We start from the raw sequence: 19,313 nt of genomic DNA on the forward strand, positions 1-19,313 counted from the left end.
TGTTGAATGCAGTATTTCTAAATAACATGCAAGCAATTCTTACCACTTCCTATGAGGTACTTGTTGTCCTTTGCCAGCAGCTTCTTTCCTTTGGACAGGATTGCATACCACTTCCTCTCGCAGTTCTCCAGTGTCCAAGATCCATGAGAGGAAGCAGCATTCACGACATTTGTAATCTCAGCCCATGCCTGCTTTTTCATGTCCGAGGTGTTCCCTGGGCCGAATTTCCCTTTTATAATTCTTTTTCTTTTTCCAATGCCTTCTGCCATCACGAGACACTCTTCCCCCGCCTAGTTTATCTTTCTCCTGAATTTATCTGCAGCCGTGGTATCTTGAAATTGTCCCTTTGTTGACGACCACTGTGCCACTTGTGCACACGATGCCTCGATGGTAGCGGGCACGATCAGCTGACCACATGATGTGTTTACATTATATCCATTTTATCAACATTCATAAAGAATCGTAATATATGATCAAATAGATGTTGTTTCTATATATAAAAACTAGTTTTTCATTTTTAACCCACTGCGTGCCGGCTATTTTTAGCCCTCTGGGTCACCCCAGTGCCGGCCATTTTTTGACCTTTTTTTGGGGGGGGGGCTAAAATGATAGATTTTGATGTGGAAACAACGAATTTCGCCATTAAAATGCTCACCAAGGCTCGCAAATGAGTTTTATTGAGTCTTGGATACTCGTGTACAGGTATAGCCGCTCTCTCTCGCGCACCACGTACTGTACATGAGAGAAAGCCGTTTTCTGTGTAAGCTATACTCAGGTATTTATGCTGGGAAGGTATAGCAATGTTCAGTACACTTTTCTGATCACTTATTACTTCAGCATCTATCACAATTTGTGTGTCTTTCTCACTGTGAATTCATTACCTTACGCTTACTTGAAGATAGATACAACCTGACTTCATTACGTACAGTCCTGGCACTTACAAGAAGGTATTTACAACTTGACTTTGCTATATAGTCCTTACACATACAAGAAAATATTTACAACTTACACTTACATGAAAATATTTACAAAAACCTTCACTATGTACAGCACTAGATGAGGCACACAAGCAGAGTGAGTCAGAGCGAGCTTGAGGGGGGAAGCGAGTGAGTGTATGGCCTTGACAGCCTGGAGGATGGTAGAGGAACAGTTACCTTACATGCCTGCCAGTTTTTACCCGCAAATCTTGAAAAATGCGGTCACAGTGAAGTTTTTTATTTTAGATCGTTTTAAAACGGCACTGGCACTGGCCGCAGCATTATGTCAGACCTTTTTAAAATGGCGCTGGCACGCAGCGGGTTCAACTATTTACTGATACTCTAAGGCTTTGTAATGGTAATTTTTAAAATATATTAGAGATTCTTTGTGTTGGTAGTAGTAGTAGTTGTTCCTTAGGCAGTTTGGCCGAACAGCCTCGAGTCCCTTAGGAAGGCCATGGCCGAGACCGGGCTTTCCCACAGAGCTCTCAAAGAGTGTATGTTGTGTTGTTGGCGTAGGTGATTGTGTGCAATGCAGTCTTCCATAATATGCTTAATAGTATGGGATGCTGTGTTGCATCCTGGACAGGCATCAGCGACGGAGTCATCCAGCCTCTTCTGGTAGCTTAAGAGGGCTAGATGGTGCCCACATCTCAGCCTGGCCAGGTGGACCCTGTCCTCACGAGGAAGATAGGATTCAGAAGGGTGGATGTCAGGAGGCCGTTCATGCAGCTGTGTGTTGTCTTTAAGTGACTGAATGGAGCGGCGAGTGATCTGAGTGTGGATATGCTTCTGGAAGCTGGTCTGAGGTGGGCGAGGCGGGAGAGATGACAGTATTTGTGTATGGTATCATGTGCTGGGTGTTGTTTTGATGTTCCTTGGTGTGGGTGGATTTGCTGCCATGTACTGTAGTGGAAGTTGTGGGTTTGTGGAGGCTACAGCAAGAAACTGGGTGCCTCTTATGTCTAGGTGATCCTTGACTTTGAGGACTTTGGTTTCATGATGTAGGTGGTCTGTGGGGGTAGTAGCTGAGCAGCCTGTGATTATTTTTAGGGCCTTGGTCTGTATGGTCTGTAGAGTGTTGTAGTGTGTTTTGGTGAGGTTAGAAGCCCAGGCGGGGCTTGCATAATTCATCACTGAATGTATGTATTGTTTGTATACTGTAGTGGTGATTTCTTTGTTGTGTCCGAATGTTGTATGGGCAAGTGACCTCAAAGCATTGAGTCGGTGTTATTTTATTTTTAATGTTTGTGATGTGTTGTTTAAATGACATTGATGTATTGTATGTTACACCAAGGATTTTGTGTGTGTGTGTGTGTGTGTGTGGTAGGGGAGTGTTGTTTATGGTGAGGTGTGGGATGTGACTGTGTTCTGCTGTCCAGTTTGTGAGAAGAGTCACTGTAGATTTGGCTGGGGCTATTTTGAGCTGTTTGTGGTGAACCATTCGTATAGTGTGTTGAGGTAAGGTTTAATGATGTGTGCAGCTGTGTTTGTGTTTTGGTACGTACATGTAAGTGTTATATCATCGGCATAGGAAGCTATGTGTATGTGTGGGGTGTGGGTACGTCGTGCATGTATAGGTTAAAGAGTGTAGGGGACAAAACAGATCCTTGGGGGACGCCGTTTGTGAAGTTTCTGATGTTAGAAGACTGACTGACAAATGTTACATGTGCACATGTGCCTGCTAAGTAGTTTGCCAGCCATCTTTTTGTGTTATTGTGCATGATTGTGTTGAGTATTTTGTTTGTGAGGTTGTGGCAGGGGATGGCATCAAAAGCTTTGCTAATGTCTAGTGTGATCAGGAGTGTTCTGTGTGGTGACCTAGCTGAATTCATGCCATCGAAAACTCTCTGTGTAAGGTCTGTAAGAAGGGTGTTTGTGGAGTGTAGTGGCCTAAAGCCATGTTGTGACCGGGCTAGGGGAATGTGAGGTGTGACTAGTTGTAGTACCAGTCATTCAGTGACTTTAGAGGGGGTGCAGAGGAGTATGATGAGGCAGTGTGAGGTGGGTAACGTGGGGTCTTTGTTGGGTTTAGGGATAATGATGATAATGCCATGCTTCCAGGTGTTGGGTATTATGTTGTGTGAGTAGCTGTAGTTTGATATGTTGGTGAGTGATTGTATGGCTTATGGTCCTAAGTGTTTAAGGTAAATGTTGCTTATGTTGTCTGGTCCACAGGCAGATGAGTGCTTGAGGTTGTTAATGATCTGCTTCGTCTGGTTGTAAGTGAAAGATTCGTAGTCTGGATCTGTGGGGAACTGTCTGTTACGTCGGATGATACGTCGGTCTTCAGGATGGGGGTTTAGATGGCTGACTTGTGAAAAGTGATTGATGAGAGTGTTTGCTTGTTGTTTGTTTGAGGGTATGGTGTCTGTTGTTGTGATGGCAGCGTGTGATTGTGTGGGGTTTGCTGTTGGAAAGTGTGATGCTGTTTAGTGTTTTGTAGAGTTTGCTGATGTTTGTTTTGTGCTCAAGTGTTTGGAGGTAATTTTTCCAGTTTAGTGTTTGCTGTTCTGATATTTTATTGTTTATTTGAGTGTTGAGTTCTTGTATTTGTTGTACGGTGTCTTGTGTATGGGGTGTTGGTGAGTGTTGCAGTGTGTCCCATTGTCTGATGAGGCCTTGAATTTCTGGTGTGAAGTTGGGGTTGTCTCTCTCTCTGTTGCCTCTAGGGATGTGTCTTTTGTCTGCATTTTGTATAATTGTGTTGAAAGTGTGTACAGTGGTGTTGATGTTTGTGATGGGTGTATTGTTTAGTGTTTTGAAATGTTGTTCTGTTTCAGTTGTGAAGGCCTCCCAGTTGGCTCTCTTACAGTATAATTAGTGTATGTGTGTTTGTGGCTAGCTGGGGTGATTCTGGTATTGGTAGTGATGATGATTGGGAGGTGATCATAACCTAGGGTTTTGATCACTCTCCATGATGTAGTGGGGGCGAGGTTTGGGGAGCAGAAGGTGATGTCTGGAGATGATGGGAGGAAGAGGGCTTGGTGTGGGATATGGGTATGTTGGTCTAGATCAGGGGTTCTCAACCTTTTAAATCTTATGTACCCCTTGAAGTCTTTCAGTATTGGTCACGTACCCCTTACCCACAATGCAGCATCAGGAAGGGTAAAAAGAAATGCATGGTTTATTGACTTAGTTTATTAAGTTTAAATTGCGTTATATATGTGGAGCAGACAAACTTTTTAATTAATGTGAGTATGTCACTATGAGGTAGGGTTGATAGGAACTAGTTACTGTCATAGGGAAACACTATGTGACTGGCTGCTAGCATGCAATACATTTACTAAAACAGAACTATAACAGACAGTTTTCGATCATTGTGACAGTGAACTAGTGCTGCTTGCAGCTAGTTGCAACTTGTAACTAGTAACAGTGATAGGTAAGTCACTGTGTGTGTGAATAGCATAAAAATAATAATAAAACAGTACTAAAGCAGACACATTTTTCCAATAACTGTGACTGTGAGGTAGTGGTGCTATATACAGCTTATAACTAGTTACTCATGGGGAAATTACTGTGTGCGTGACTAGCGTCACTAGCATGAAAAAAGTAACAAAATAGAATTAAGGCTTTGTGTTCCACTGACTGCGAACTAATGCTGATTGTTAAGCCTCGCAACTAGTTATTAGTAACTAGTTACTTACTCATAGGGAAGTCAGTGTGTGTGACTGCATTAAAATACAAGTATATACTAATTCAGTGAGATGGTTGGGCCTGTTTCTGTGCTGCCAACAAGTCAATCCTCGGCCCAGTCTTTGAGAGAGCCACCCTTATGTCGTCTTTGACTGCAAGACGTGAACGTAACTTGTTTTTAATCAAGCACAGTGCTGAGAATCCATGCTCACAGCGGTACGTAGAAGGAAACCATTACCAGTTATTATGGCTGCAGTGCAGGCACATGACTTCGTAGCCGCAAGCAAAATCCATGACAACTTAAACGAGGAAAAAAAATCAGACTACAAATACACTGGAAACCTGAGGGTGAGGGTAGTGAGGGAAGAGTGGTGAGTGGGTGACAGTGAGAGGCAAACAGTGCGTCTCACTTTGGTACCTGCTCGGTACGCGTGAGGAGTTACGTGATCGATAGAAAACGAGCAAGGGTGACTAATGTATTATGGGTTTGCAAGGTTGTGTGGCAAGTGTAGTCCAAGAGAGCTTTCTCTCAAATGACATAACTCCAAGAGCTTCCTTGTTAACGTTGTCACTTAGTGTCCTGGTTCTAGTGGAGGACACATCTAGCCTAGCACATGTAGGCCACTTTCTACAAACAGGTTTGAAGTTATTCAAAACCGAAGTATTTTGAGAAACCTGTCACGTACCCCCAAAATTCCTCTCACATACCCCTGGGGGTACGCGTACCCCAGGTTGAGAACCCCTGGTCTAGATTGTTCAGTATGAAAAGATGATCTGTCTGGGATTGTAGTACCAGCCCTCTGTCTGTGTCAGGGTTGTTGACATGCCAGGCCGACGACTAGGTGTTGAAATCACCACCCAGGATGATGTTGGGTATGTTAGCGTTGTGGTGTATCTGTGGAGAGTAATTGTGTGGTACTGTGGGGGACGACTGGGGGAGAATGTATATGTTAGCGATTGTTATGTGTGATTTGTTACCAGTGCGTATTTTAATTGATTGTATTTCTGTTGTGGTGTCCTTTGGGGAGAAAAGTGACTTTGTGTGTGCACTGGTATCTGCAAATTTGATGGATATGTGAACCAGGATGATGAGTCCACCGCTACCGCCATCGGCCCGGTCTTGTCGAATGGTGGTGAAGTTATGAAATGTCGGTGTTTTCTGTGTTCTGTGTAGTTTTGTTTCTTGTAAGATGGCAATGTGTTTGTTCTGTTGTTTTGATGAATTGTGTGAGTTCTTGTTTTTTGGTGTTTATGTCATCTATGTTTAACTGAAGGATGTTTATGTTGTGTGTGCAGTGTGTGTTGGCTGCTGCAGCACGAGGGGGAGGTGGTGTGGGTGGAGGGGAAGGTGTAGGAGGAGGTTGTGATGGAGGTAAGTGTTGAGGTGGATTAGGATGGGTTGGAATGGGAGGAATTGGGGGACTGGATGGTGTGGGAAGGATTGGTGGGTTTGGCTGTGGAGGTGTGAAGGAAGTAGGAGTAGGATTGGAAGGGGGGTTGGTGGGTGGGGGGAAGGAGCATTAGGAGCAAGTCCAGGTGTTTGTGTAATGTTTTCTGGATGCAAGTGTTGTGCAGGTGTAATGGGTCTAGTTCTTGCAGGAATTGCACTGAACTGAACCCTTTGTCTGTCAGCTCGACGTGATAGGTTTTGAGCATGTTGGACATATGTATTTGTTGGTGGGTCCTGGATTCTCTCAATGTCCCCGGCTAGAAGAAGTCGTCGAGAAATGGCAGCCAGGGAGTCATTTATCAGTGTAGAAAAAACGGTGTTGTTGTGTGTGTTGGGAGATGTGGTACTTGCCCAGGTGACCGAAGCCACTCCCAGGTACTCGAGCCCTGTGAGGGGCCGGGGGGGTTTGCAGTGGTTTGGTCCCCATGCTGTCCTCCTCTTCTCTTCGACAGCCTCTGGGGAGTAGACCCACGACGAAGACGCCACCTCTTCAGGTCTCTCTTTCTGTTGGTAACACTTCATGGTAGGAGCGAAATTACTACTACGAGTCCTCCTATGAGGAACTTTTAGAACTCTCAGCTACAACCACTTTTAGTAGTAATTTTAGGAGTACTCCTAGAAGTTTTGATTAATATAGGCACAGGTTATCATTTATTTAGGCAATTGTACATTGAAGGTTTTTTTTTTTTTTTACTTTCCTGTTTCTGGAGGAATGTGTAATAAAATGTGTGCAAGTCACGCCTCAGACTTACTTGACTTTATTTATATGTAGCAGAATTTCCTACCTGTGAGCAATGACTTTGTGTCCGCTTACCAAGTTTGTGTCCATATTTCATTATGATAATACCTCCTAGGACCAGTGAGTGAGTGTTGTACTACCTTGATGTTTCTTATTTGCTACTAATTATATGTGGTGTACAGTATATCAGTTTGGCATACACTGAAGGCACAAAAGATGTACTGTACAACATAGTCATTCTCCTGTTGGTGCTGATAGTATATTTTTTGGTTATGCAAACACTTGATGATGTACATTTAATAGTTTGATACAAAGTATTACAGGTTAAACATAAACAAGAAGTGCTGGCTTACTTGTAAGTATTAGCTTTGCTTTCCTCTACTCAGTCAGTTTTTCAGATGTACAGCAAAGGAGAACCATGATGGCCAGGTGATGATGATATACAAATTTATGATCATTAGGTGGAGAGGGTTGCAGTTCTTGAATTTTGGGAGGATTTTTGAATTAAGCCATCAGTGCACATGTAGAAAAATGAGTCACACATTTCAAGCCTTAAGTTTGGAGGCAAATGTCTATTCCTTTAATTTGGTGTTGTGATCTTAACTCAGTCTTTCCATCTGCACAGATTACAAGAATTAAGTCTGAGCAACACAGAGGAGAACCCTGATTATAGCGATATAGAATTAATACAACATATAAACATCGATGTCAACAGATTAATTAAGCTCCTAAATGGTAAGGAAAATTATGTATCTTTCAGCCTTTAAGAATTTTTAATTCTGAGGTGGTTTGGCCATGTGGAGAGGATGGAGGGTGAAAGACTGACGAAGAGAGTGTATGTGAGTGAGGTGGAGGGGGAAAGAGGGAGGGGGAGGCCGAGGATGAGATGGAGGGATGGGGTGGAGAGGTATATGAGAGAGGGGGGTGTGAGCTGGGAGCAGGGGAGTGAAATGGCGGGGGACAGGACGACTTGGAGGCGATTTGTTTGTGGCCACCCCAAACGGGATTGAGGCGTCTGGCAATAGATAGATAAATAGATTATTATTGTTTTTTTCTTTCCTGTATCTCTTGATGGAAAAGATTGTAACTTCTAAAGAGAGAACCAGTTACTGCTTATTTTAATGTTAGGTGAAGTACCTTGGGATGGTTTGGCCATGTGGTGGGAATGGAGAATATGTATTATGAGAGATGTGGAAGAGGAGAGGGGGAGAGAGAGAGACTGAGGATGAAATGGAGGGATGGGCTAGAGAGGTGTGTGAGTGAGGGTGGTGTGAGATGAAGTGAGGGGAGCCAGATGGCAGACAACAGAAACTGTGCAGGCGGTGATTGTGTGTGTGAAGATGATTCATTAACCCCTTAACTGCGGGGCGTCACTTTCGTGACGCTTGGGAGCAAGGGATCATACCGCGGGGCGTCACTTTTGCGATTCTGTGTTATTTTGAATTCGCCCGGGCTCTCAAGTGGTAGCTTGTATCATCTGTCAGTACTGCCAGTGTCCAACACTAGTCAGCACTCCTAATCTCATCTGTACTCCCATCCGTTGTTGACAATTTAGCCATTTCTCCCCGTTCTTGACTCCCCTCCCTACCTTCCCTCCATTACCCTCTCTTCTCGCCTGCCCGGCCGTGCTACGCTAAGTAAATCGTCTCTGGAATTTTCCACTGATTTCATCCATTGAAATAAGCCCTATGTCCCATTCTTATACCAAATAAGATATGCCAAAAAGAAATAAGGTAAGTGAGATTGCCATACACCTGGAATTGGCTAATTATCACCTGAGAACACCTCACGTGCACTCGTTCGCTAATTTTCGCTGTTTATTTCCCCTTGAAATATGTTGTATAATCTATTCTCGTACAAAAAATATATATAAGGAGGGAAGGGAGAAACCTAAGTGATATTTACATTCACCTGGAACTACCTAATTTAAATGTATTGTCTAGATTTCCTGCCAATCATTTCACTGCTATATATTAGTAGCTGTCAAGAGGCTGACGTTGGCAGTAATGCATTTCCATAGGTAGGCCACCCCGGCCCACCCCTATCATTTCACTGTCATCTTCCAATGTGAAGGTACCTCTGTTTGCTCCTGCTAACTTCCGCTGCTTTTTACCCCCATGCAAAGGGCCTTGTGACCTTTACCCCCTACTAAACCTCGTGTGGAAAGAGGTAAAGGGCTGACAATTGAAAGAGAGTGACTACGATCTTTCTGTTGAGTAAAACAATGCAAGTGGAATTGTAAATAGTGTGTAAATAATGTGTAAACAGCATGTGAATGCAGTGAATGTAAATATGAGTGAACAGTGGAAAATAGTTTTATAAGTTACTTCAAGTGACAGTGCATAACACAGTGTAAATAAAATAGAAATGTAAATAATGTAAATAAAATAGAGAATGTAAATAGAAATGTAAATGAGTAGTATCATAAGAATACGAGTATATATACTAGGAGTAATGAAAGTGAAAGTTTCACTGTAGCATGTATGAACACTATGAGTTATGAGAGTGAAGGTGCAAGTGACATTCACTTTAAGTGCTAGTATACAGGATGAGAAAGTGAATGCTACGTATTTTGCTGAAAGAAATTGAATGCCTACAGTGACAATAAACTACTATTACTGAAGGAACCTTATGGATAAAGACTGTAGATATATATAAGTGTTATATAGTAATAGAAATATAAACTGTGAGTGTTTTTATGAATAATAAATGACAACACCAGCGGCGAACTAGCGCAAGTGGGAAGGTCATACGCCCTCGTAATTTTCATTGCTTCCACAGTGTTTTTTTTTTTGGAATATGGATTCCAAACTATTTGAGAACCATAGAATAGTGTTTCTAGTGATAATATCAGGCTGTGGTAATCATATTACCGGTTGTCGGGAAGTGTAAGGTGGAGACTTCGTTACCCAACTTCAGAGGTCTCCACAAGTCCTACGGTACTTGACGAAGGCTCAACAAACACCCCAGGAGAAAGCTGAAGGTATGTGCCATAAGCATATGTGATTTTAATATTCTAGGACTAATAACTAATTTTTGGCAAATATTTTTAGAGAGTTTGTCGGAGCGCGAATATGCCCGCGGGTGCCGCAAGAAAAAGCAAATCAAGGCCGCAGTTAAAGGGTTAATAGCCACCCATCCAGGGATTATGCCATATAATTACAGTGTAGATAGATGGTAGATTTGTTTTGGATGCTTAAGTGATAGAGGAATGGATGAATAACCCATTTTTTAGTGTGTACGTGAATGAATGTGTTGTAACTTCTGATGTAGATTTTAATGTCAATGTTAGTATTTAATTTACCAGGCTGGTATGTTTGACCATTTGTGTAACTCCCACATTGTTTCATTTAGTTTTTCCATTATTTGTGTGTCATATCTTATTTGGATGTGTTGTGTAATAATTTATAATATGTTTTGTGTAGTAAATTGTAATTTAAGTAACTGTGTACAGTTAGGTGTAAACAGAAATTGCCAGTTTAGTGCCAGAAAGTATAAGCTAATGACAGCATTAAAGTATTTTGTCAGGAGTGTACAGTATTGTATGGTATCTTAGTATATTAGTGTTCCAATGCTCAAGCTATTTCATTATTTTACTGCCCTACCAACGCAATTAATATCTTAATCTGGATCCTTCCAGTTTCATTTTTTTAATGGGAAAATTAATTATGAAGATTATTACTTTATCACCTCTCCATGTTGTAACTTTTTCCATGCTCCCCCTCACAGAAACGATACAAAAGTTCCGATGTTTGCGGAAGAATGCGCAGATAGTGTTAATGAACTCATTAGAACGAGCAATATGGAACTGGATGGATACATACCCAAATGAATTTGCAGATCTGCAGGTGAGTGTGCTTCATGTTGTTGTATGTCAGATGTTGCAAATGGGATTATTGAAGAGTATGGTAGGAGTGCAGTGCATGGAGTGAATAGGATGAGAACCAGTGTTGTTCAGGAAAGATTAGGAGTAAGGTAATCAGGCGATAATACAGTAGTTCCTCATTTATCTGGACACTCAGTATCCGGACGTGTTCGTTATCAGGATGCAGGACCTTGGCTCTGTTAAATCATTTGGATTATTGGTGGTTGGATTGGAGGACTTTTACTGTATACTGTATATATAGGTGGGGGCACTCACCATCCACTTAGTCATTGTAGTGCTGCTCTTGGGTGGCTACCTGTGCCTCTCTTCCTTCCTTCTTTCCTTCCTTCCTCTTATGTCCTTCTTTCCCTCTTTCTTTTCTGTTCCTTCTGTCTACCAGTGACTCTACGCTGAGTGACAACCCAAATAGTTTCCTGTACACCAGAAAACCATTTACCGTGCTGGGTGGTAACAACGTAACCAAACTATGATGCCTGGTGGTTTAGTGGGTAATTACGGCCCTCCAACTGGATTGAGCCTGTGTCAGTTTATATCCAGGGGATGGTGGGGGTTTATTGCTTACTTAATGCCACTCAGGTATGAGTGAGGCTGGTCACTTTCATCTTCAATGTCAGGACCATCTTGCCTAGCTCGTACACTCCCCATGGGGCAACGTAGGATTGGATGATGGATGGATGTATAAATATATATATACTGTATATATAAACCATCCATCCATCCATCATTCAATTCTACGTTGCCCCATGAGGAGCGTAGAAGCCCGGGGCTAGGCAATTTGGTCCTGACATTTACAATCAGAGTGACCAGCCTTACTCATCCCTGAGTGGCATTACGTGAGCAATAACCCCAACCATCCCTTGGATATAAACCTTCAGCAGCTCAATCCGACTGGAGCACTGTAATTACCCACTAAATCACCAGGCACCATAATTTGGTTACATGGTTACCACCCAGTATAGTAATTGGTTTCCTGGTGTACAGGAAACCATTAGGCTTGTCACTCAGTGTAGAGTCACCCATAAGCAGAAGAAAGAGGAAAGAATGAAGGAAAGAAAGACAGAAGAGGGAGTGTAAAGTCACCCGTAGGCAGAAGGACAAGGAAAGAATGAAGTAAAGAAAGACAGAAGAGGAAGGAAGGAATGGAGAGAGGAGAGGAAAGGGCAGACATCCGAGAGCAGCACTACATCGAGTGAGAGGATGGTGAGCGCCCCTACCTACCACATGTATATATCTATATAAATATATATATATATATATCTATCTATCTATCTATCTATCTATCTATATATATATATATATATATATAGAGAGAGAGAGAGAGAGAGAGAGAGAGAGAGGAGTAGACTGTAGCACCAGTCGAGCAGGGCAGTACTCCCAAGGTGGATGGAAAGCTGATGATAGGGAGAGCTGGAGCTCCCATTTCATCAACCCTCGGGACTTGTTCCTGACCATCCCCCTTTGCTGAACTTTTTCAGTGTCTCAGTAACACGGAGAGTAGGCCAGCATGCTCTCCAATACAAGTTTCTCTAACTATTAACACCAGACTACATGCACAATCCCTGCTATCTGGTATCCAGACAAACGGAATACTCAGAAAAACGGGAAAATTCAAGGGCTGGTGAATGTCAGTAAGTTATAACAGTACGCCAATTTGAATGGACCGCCAAACCGCTGTTTTATCATATCACTCGAGGCTGGGTGAAGTCGGACAAAGCGAGGTGAAGGCATTTCCGGCTAATGTAAATCCCTAGTAAATCCTCTTAACCAGCCCTCCTTTCCTCCTGTTTCCCCTACTTGAATTCAGTCATCCTCCACACCCTCCATGAATCACCAGTGTGCTTTTTACCACCAGACAGTAAACAAGCTTTCTTGCTGTTGTGTTGCTTTGATAGACAGTATTTCTACACTCCAAAATGCCTAAAGAGCAAACTAAACGTAAGCATGTCGTGCTTACCTTGAAACAGAAGCTGGACATATGCAATAGACTTGAAAAAGGCGAGGAATATAAAACACTGATGACTGAATATAATGTAGGAAATTCATTGATTTATGATATCAAGATCCAAGCATCCAAGCTCAGTGAATTTTTCATAAAAAGCGAAACAAGTAAGTCCATTGAAAAAAGGCATACTCTTCATCGTATGAGTGGTTTTGCTTAGCAAGATTTAAGGGAGCTCGTATTTCTGGTCCTCGTATACAAGAAAAAGCAAGAGAGTTTCACAGTAAAATGAATATAGAAGTAGAGTTTGCTTTCAGTATTGGATGGTTAAATCATCTCAAAGACTGGCATGGAATTCGTAAACCAGATACCTCAGGAGAGCAAGTCAGCAAACAGCAAACGCTGGTGTGTTTTTATTCCTAACCGACCAACTCTAACTTTGCACCACATTAATTCATCTTAGAATGCATATGCACTGGCAGAGTTGGAAAAAAAAAAAAAAAAGAATGTTAATAGGAATGAATGCTTACTTTGTTGGAAGGAAAAAAAAATAATATGCTTGCACTTTGTACAACATTTATTTTATTTTGTGCAAAACAGCTGATTGGCAGGTGAGGGGTGGAGTGGTGGCTGTCAGGTGGGGAAGAACAGTCGGTGCCGGGACTATAAACATTGCTCATTTGGGGGCACAGGCGTCATGATAATTCTACAGTGCAGTCTTAACATCAGTTCACCAATAAATGTTCAAGATTTTATTTCTTTATTTTTCCATTTTTATGAGTACAGTACATACAACAAATACTTCGGTACATAACAGAATGGTGCAAAACAGCTGACTGGTGGGTGAGGGGTGGAATGGTGGTGGTCAGTTGGGGCCGGGACCGTAAACAAAGCTCACGTTGGGCACAGGTGTTGTGATAATTCTACAGTGTAGTCTTAACATAACATCAGTTCACCAATAAATGTTCAAGATTTTATTTATTTTTTTATTTTTTATGAGTACAGTACAGTACATACACCAAATAATTCGGTAGTTAACAGAAGAGTTGTGCATTTTGCAGTACTGCAAGGCATTGCATGCACGTGCTTTATGACCATGGTGTGTGTTTACGAGTCAATTTTTCAGGTGGAATCTCATAGTGTGGCCCTTGATGTGAGTGGTGAGTACCTGAATTGTATTTACTGCTGTGAGAATTATAGCCTTTGTATAGACTTGATCTGAATATCAGAATCTGTAACCGGGAAGGTAAATTCCCCAAGCCTCCCAGTTAACTGGGATTGTACTGTACATAGCCTCGGAGTCCCCGGGGGGGGGTGGACCATAAATTCCCCCACCGTCCGCCCCTCGCCCGGTGACATCCCGAGCTGCCTGGAAGCACTGTCTGACTCACTTCTTCTTCATTTCTGCAACATTCGTGGCCTCTCCTCCAACTTTCACACTGTTGAGCACCACCTCTCCTCCTCTAAACCTCACCTTCTTTTCCTAACTGAGACTCAGCTGTCTGAGGCAACTGACAGCAAACCCTTTTCTTTATCCCCCTACTTTCTCAATACTCATTTTAAAGCCAAAGGTGGCTGTTGTGTATACATACGTAACGACTTATTTTGCTCTCATGTTCCTGAACTTGATTCTTCTGAATTCTTCACACTCTGGCTTCGCCTTTCCTGTCATTCTCTGACTAAATATATCTGCACTGTTTATTTATCACCTAATTCTACTGACTGTCAAATATATATATATATATATACTGTATATATATATATATATCTCCATCATCATCATCAGCTGTTTGAGTATCCACTGCAGGACTGGCCTATCCTGACCGAAGTCGGGATGCAGTACGTGGCCGGGTGAACACTCCCAAAGTTTATAACCCTGGCAGGGCGCGATCCCTGGTTCACCCGTGTACGAAATGCACACTCTATCACTGTACCGTGGGCCGATTACACTTGGTTCACAGACTACACACACATCCAAAGCCACTCCAGCACTACAGTTACAAGCACTTCTCACCCTACATTCAATCTCTGCCAGACAGCCTAAGCCACTTGATAGAGATATATTGGCTGTATCGTCCCGACTTCGGTCGGGATAGGCTGGTCCTGCAGTGGATACTCAAATGGCTGATGATGATATACACACACACACACACACACACACACACACACACACACACACACACACACACACACACACACACACTGTACTGATGGTTTAGCTTGTGAGGTGGAGTTTGATTTCAGGGGCGTCAACATTAGATCACCCATTTCTCTAGGTATGCTCTAGATATATTTTATCACATTCATACCTTTCCTTTGTTTCCGGAGTTGTATCTTGACATTCCAAGGTATGGGAGAAGGTTATGATGATGATATTAAAGCGAGGTTATTCAAAAGACAATTTTGAAAGCTGGAATGGCAAGTGAGTGAATGTATGGTCTACTTCATGGTGCATTCTGGCAGCATTTTCTACTTTCCTGTTTTCTGTTTCATACATCTGGATCTTACATGCTCTGTTTATTACTGAAATGTTTGGTAAGATGATGGTGATGGTGATTAATCCAAATTTAAAGTTTGAGAAATTGTTAAGCCATTTTGAAATATGGTACCGGGTATGTTTTGTGTCTGGTCCATTTCCCTGTGCACTTTGGATTTCCTGCAGGTTATGCATGTTTTATATTGTTAAACTTCACTTCCTCCATTGAAATGCAGGCAATGAGATATTAGGGTAGAATAATAATACTGTGTATAAAAATGGGATGATGATGATGATGATGATGAAGATGATAATGATGACAATGGAAAAGAACAGGAATGATATGCTAGATGCAACAGGAGAAGTAAAGGTTTGCTCAGCATTGTCATTTAAATAACTGAAAATGAATAGTTTAAAGTTATGGAAACCTAAAGAGGAGATATGTAGCCTGGTGTCATTGAAACTTAGAAAAATTTTCTATGTACAAAACATTGTGATTATTGATTTCACATTGTGTTCAAGACTGATCCAGATGAATACAGTAATTGTTTATCTAGTGTCTGTTCAAATTAACTTGGTGTTTCTTACTGTGATTTGCAGAAGAGAAGAAATGAAGAGCTGGCAAAATGCTGCGAAATCATGTTTGAGCACTTGGAGAGTTTTGCAGAGAGTAACAAGCGGAGGGCAGCTGTGTGGCCACTTCAGATTATGTTGCTTGTTCTTTCACCAGTAAGTAATTTTTTTTTTTAAATACAATATTGCATACGCTGCCACTCCTCAATCAGTTTCCACGCGCTTCTAACCTCACACTCAAAATGATGCTGATGGTACTGATAATGCTCATTTTAATTTTTACTCACCCTTAGAAAAAAAAAAGCATAATACTGTATACCTTCCTTCCTTTACCTCCACAGAAAGTCTTGGAAGAAATCGTGAATGCTGATGCTGGTGCCCCCTGCTCCCAGCGCCACTTCAAGAAAAAGCAGTTTATCGATCAGCTGAAGAAGGCGCTTGTTCCCCACTCTATCGGCAAGCACTTAAACGAAGCAGCAGCTGTCACCTGTGTCAAGCTGTGCAAGATTGCCACGTATATAAATATCAATGACTCCAATAATGTCGTCTTTGTGCTAGTTCAGAGTGTTATCAGTGAGCTCAAGGTTTGTTTCTCTCTCTCTCTCTCTCTCTCTCTCTCTCTCTCTCTCATTAAGTCCACAATAGTTTATAAAAGAATTACCAGTTCAAGATGTATTGCAACCTAAAAAGTTTCCCTATAATTAATTTCAGTCATGCCAAAAAAGTAACAATAATTTTAGAACAGATATCAGATATATAATTACAACTACCTGTACTACATATCTTCTCTCTTCCTTGTACAGTGCAGCTTGAAATATTCATATGTCTAAAGTTCAAGTATATACATCCATCCATCCATCATCCAATCCTATGTTGCCCCATGAGGAGCGTAGGAGCCTGGGGCTAGGCAGTTGGTCCTGACATTTAAGATGAGAGTGACCAACCTCACTCATCCCTGAGTGGCATTACGTGAGCAATAAACCCCAACCACCCCTTGGATATAAACCTTCACTGGCTCAATCTAATTGGAGCACAATAATTACCCACTAAACCACCAGGCGCCAAAATTAAAAGCCTTAATTTATGAAGTCGCTGCCATTTTCATTTCCCAGAATTAGCTCCCATATTAAATGAAATTACCACAAACAAGCGTCAAAAGTTGATGACTGCTGTACATTGTTTAGTACAGATTGACCTTACTCGTCACCCATAAGAAAATTCCTCTTTGTGGTCTAGAAATCAATTTTTTAGTCAGTATAGGCATTATTCATATGTCATTCATTATGGCTACAAAAATTTGACCTAGTTATACTGATGAGTACAGTGCTGTGAAAAAGTTCCCAACTTGACAATCCAACTTCAGGTAGGTACAGTAATGTGTGCATTTGTTGAGAGAGGATTGTGGTGATGGAACGAAGACCATATATGACTTAAAAATCTGATGATATTCAGAAGTTCTTTACAGGCTGAAACTAAAGTACCGGAACTGTCTTTGTACTTATTCTCAAAGACAGTCATGGTGTCAAAAAAACAACAGTAAATGACATTCCAAAGAAATGTGATAAGATTGTGAAGTTCTATGCCAAAGGAAAGTCTATCTATCTATCTCTCTGTTGCCAGACACCTCAATCCCATACAGGGTGGCCACAAACAAATCTCCTCCACGTCACGCTGTCCCCTGCCATTTCACTGCCCTGCTCCCAACTCACCCCCCCCTCCCTCATATACCTCTCCACTCCATCCCTCCATCTCATCCTCGGCCTCCCCCTCCCTCTCCCCCCTCCACCTCACTCACATACACTCTCCTTGTCAGTCTCTCACCCTCCATCCTCTCCACATGGCCAAACCACCTCAGTGTGTTCCTCTTAACGCTTCCTATCACATCCACATCCACACCACAACGCTTCTTTATATCCTCATTTGTCAGCCTGTCTCTCCATGTGACTTCACAGGCTGCTCTTAAATAACTCATTTCCACTGCTCTCACTCTTGACTTATGTCCTTCCAACAATGTCCAAGTTTCACTTCCATACATTAGACTTAGTATCACAATACTGTCATGTAGTAATTTTTTCAGTTCCATGCTCACTTCCCTGTTCCTTATCACAGCATTCAAGGAACCAGCAACCTTTCTTTCCTGCTGTACCCTTTCAAGCACTTCACCCTCCAAACTTCCATCCTTACTCATCACACTACCCAAGTACTTAAACATACTCACATTTTCCGTTTCCTCACCATCCAACCTCACTGTGACTTCACCTTTCTCAAAGACCATCACTTTACTCTTCCCTGCGTTCACCTTTAGATTCCGTTTCTTACACACTCACCCAAACTCATTCACCAAGCCTTGCAGCTCCCCTTCGTCTTCACTCAACAACACAGTATTATCTGCAAACAACAGTACAGGGAGTTTCCAAACACTACCCTCTCTTACTAGGGCCACTCCAACATCCACTGCCCTACCTTGTACCTCATTTATTACCCCATCCATGTACAGATTGAACAGCCATGGAGACATGACACATCCCTGTTTCAACCCAACCTTCAAAGACAAAAATTCACTCAGTTCACCATCCACATGCACTGCAGCCTTAGCACCATCGTACATACTCTTCACAGCATTCAACAACTTTCCATCTACTCCATATATTCTTAATACTTTCCACAATCCGTGTCTATCCACCCTGTTATATGCTTTCTCCAAATTGATGAAAGCCGTATACAACGTCTTTCCCTTCTCTAGAAATTTTTCCACTAAAGATCTAAGAATGAATATCTGATCTACACAACCTTTCCCTTCCTAAAGCCTCCCTGTTCTTCTCCAACTAATTCCTCTGTTCTTTCCCTAACTCTGTCAATAAGTATCCTACCATACACTTTTCCCGTTACACTTAGAAGACAGATGCCCCTATGATTACCACACACTTCTTTTTCCCCTTTTCCTTTGTACAAGGGAATAATTATACCTGACTTCCAATCCTCCGGGACTCTACCTTCCTCCCAGGCCAATCTGCACACTCATTATTATGGCTGTCGCTTTCCTGAGAGGAAGAGTCATTTTCTCCACTCTTAATTGGCCATAATGTCACCTCGAGTTCTGTCCCTGTCTCACTGTCACTGAAGCCTTTTCTTTTCTGGCCTTTGAACTTCATTGGTGTTGAAGTTGGCGGCTGTGGGTGCTCACCCGAGGATCCGGACACAGTAAAATTTTTTTGTGTAAGTTTATCCATGACTGAGGTACACAGGCAAGTGGAACCTGACTGGGATGCATGCTGGAGAGTTGCCAGTGGCTGCGTGTGGTGGAAATAACCAGCTGAATATTCAAACAAGGGTGTGATTTACTTGATCATGTGTACATGTCACCCGGACGGCCCTGGGAGGATGTGAATACTTGACATCCGGACGGGATGGGGTAACCATGGAGCAGCACTTGTTGGATGTCATTAGCTGACAAAAAATTTACTGATATTTAACAAAAGCATAATTGCTGGTAGGCAGCAGTCTCTTAAAATATTTAAAAGCTTAATTGTTGTATGGCAGTAATCTATTACTATAGAATATTTCTTTTAGATGATTTATGTCACTGTTGCTGTGCTGTGCAATTGATATTTGAGTAAGTTGCCATGGAACTGCACAA

General features: G+C 42.0%; 1 protein-coding gene across 1 annotated transcript in view; it reads left to right on the forward strand.

Moving 5' to 3' along the window:
- Nf1 (neurofibromin 1) overlaps nt 1-19,313 on the forward strand; it is a 509,668-nt gene that overhangs the window by 57,302 nt on the left and 433,053 nt on the right. The window contains exons 6-9 of the mRNA XM_080275751.1: nt 7,428-7,537; nt 10,532-10,650; nt 15,704-15,832; nt 16,018-16,260. Of these exons, the coding sequence (XP_080131877.1) occupies nt 7,428-7,537; nt 10,532-10,650; nt 15,704-15,832; nt 16,018-16,260 (601 nt within the window). The remainder of the gene's footprint in view (nt 1-7,427; nt 7,538-10,531; nt 10,651-15,703; nt 15,833-16,017; nt 16,261-19,313) is intronic.

The sequence above is a fragment of the Coenobita brevimanus genome, chromosome 62 (genome assembly GCF_032717465.1).
Source record: "Coenobita brevimanus isolate Jiangsu-jjx chromosome 62, ASM3271746v2, whole genome shotgun sequence".
Lineage (NCBI taxonomy): Eukaryota > Metazoa > Arthropoda > Malacostraca > Decapoda > Coenobitidae > Coenobita > Coenobita brevimanus.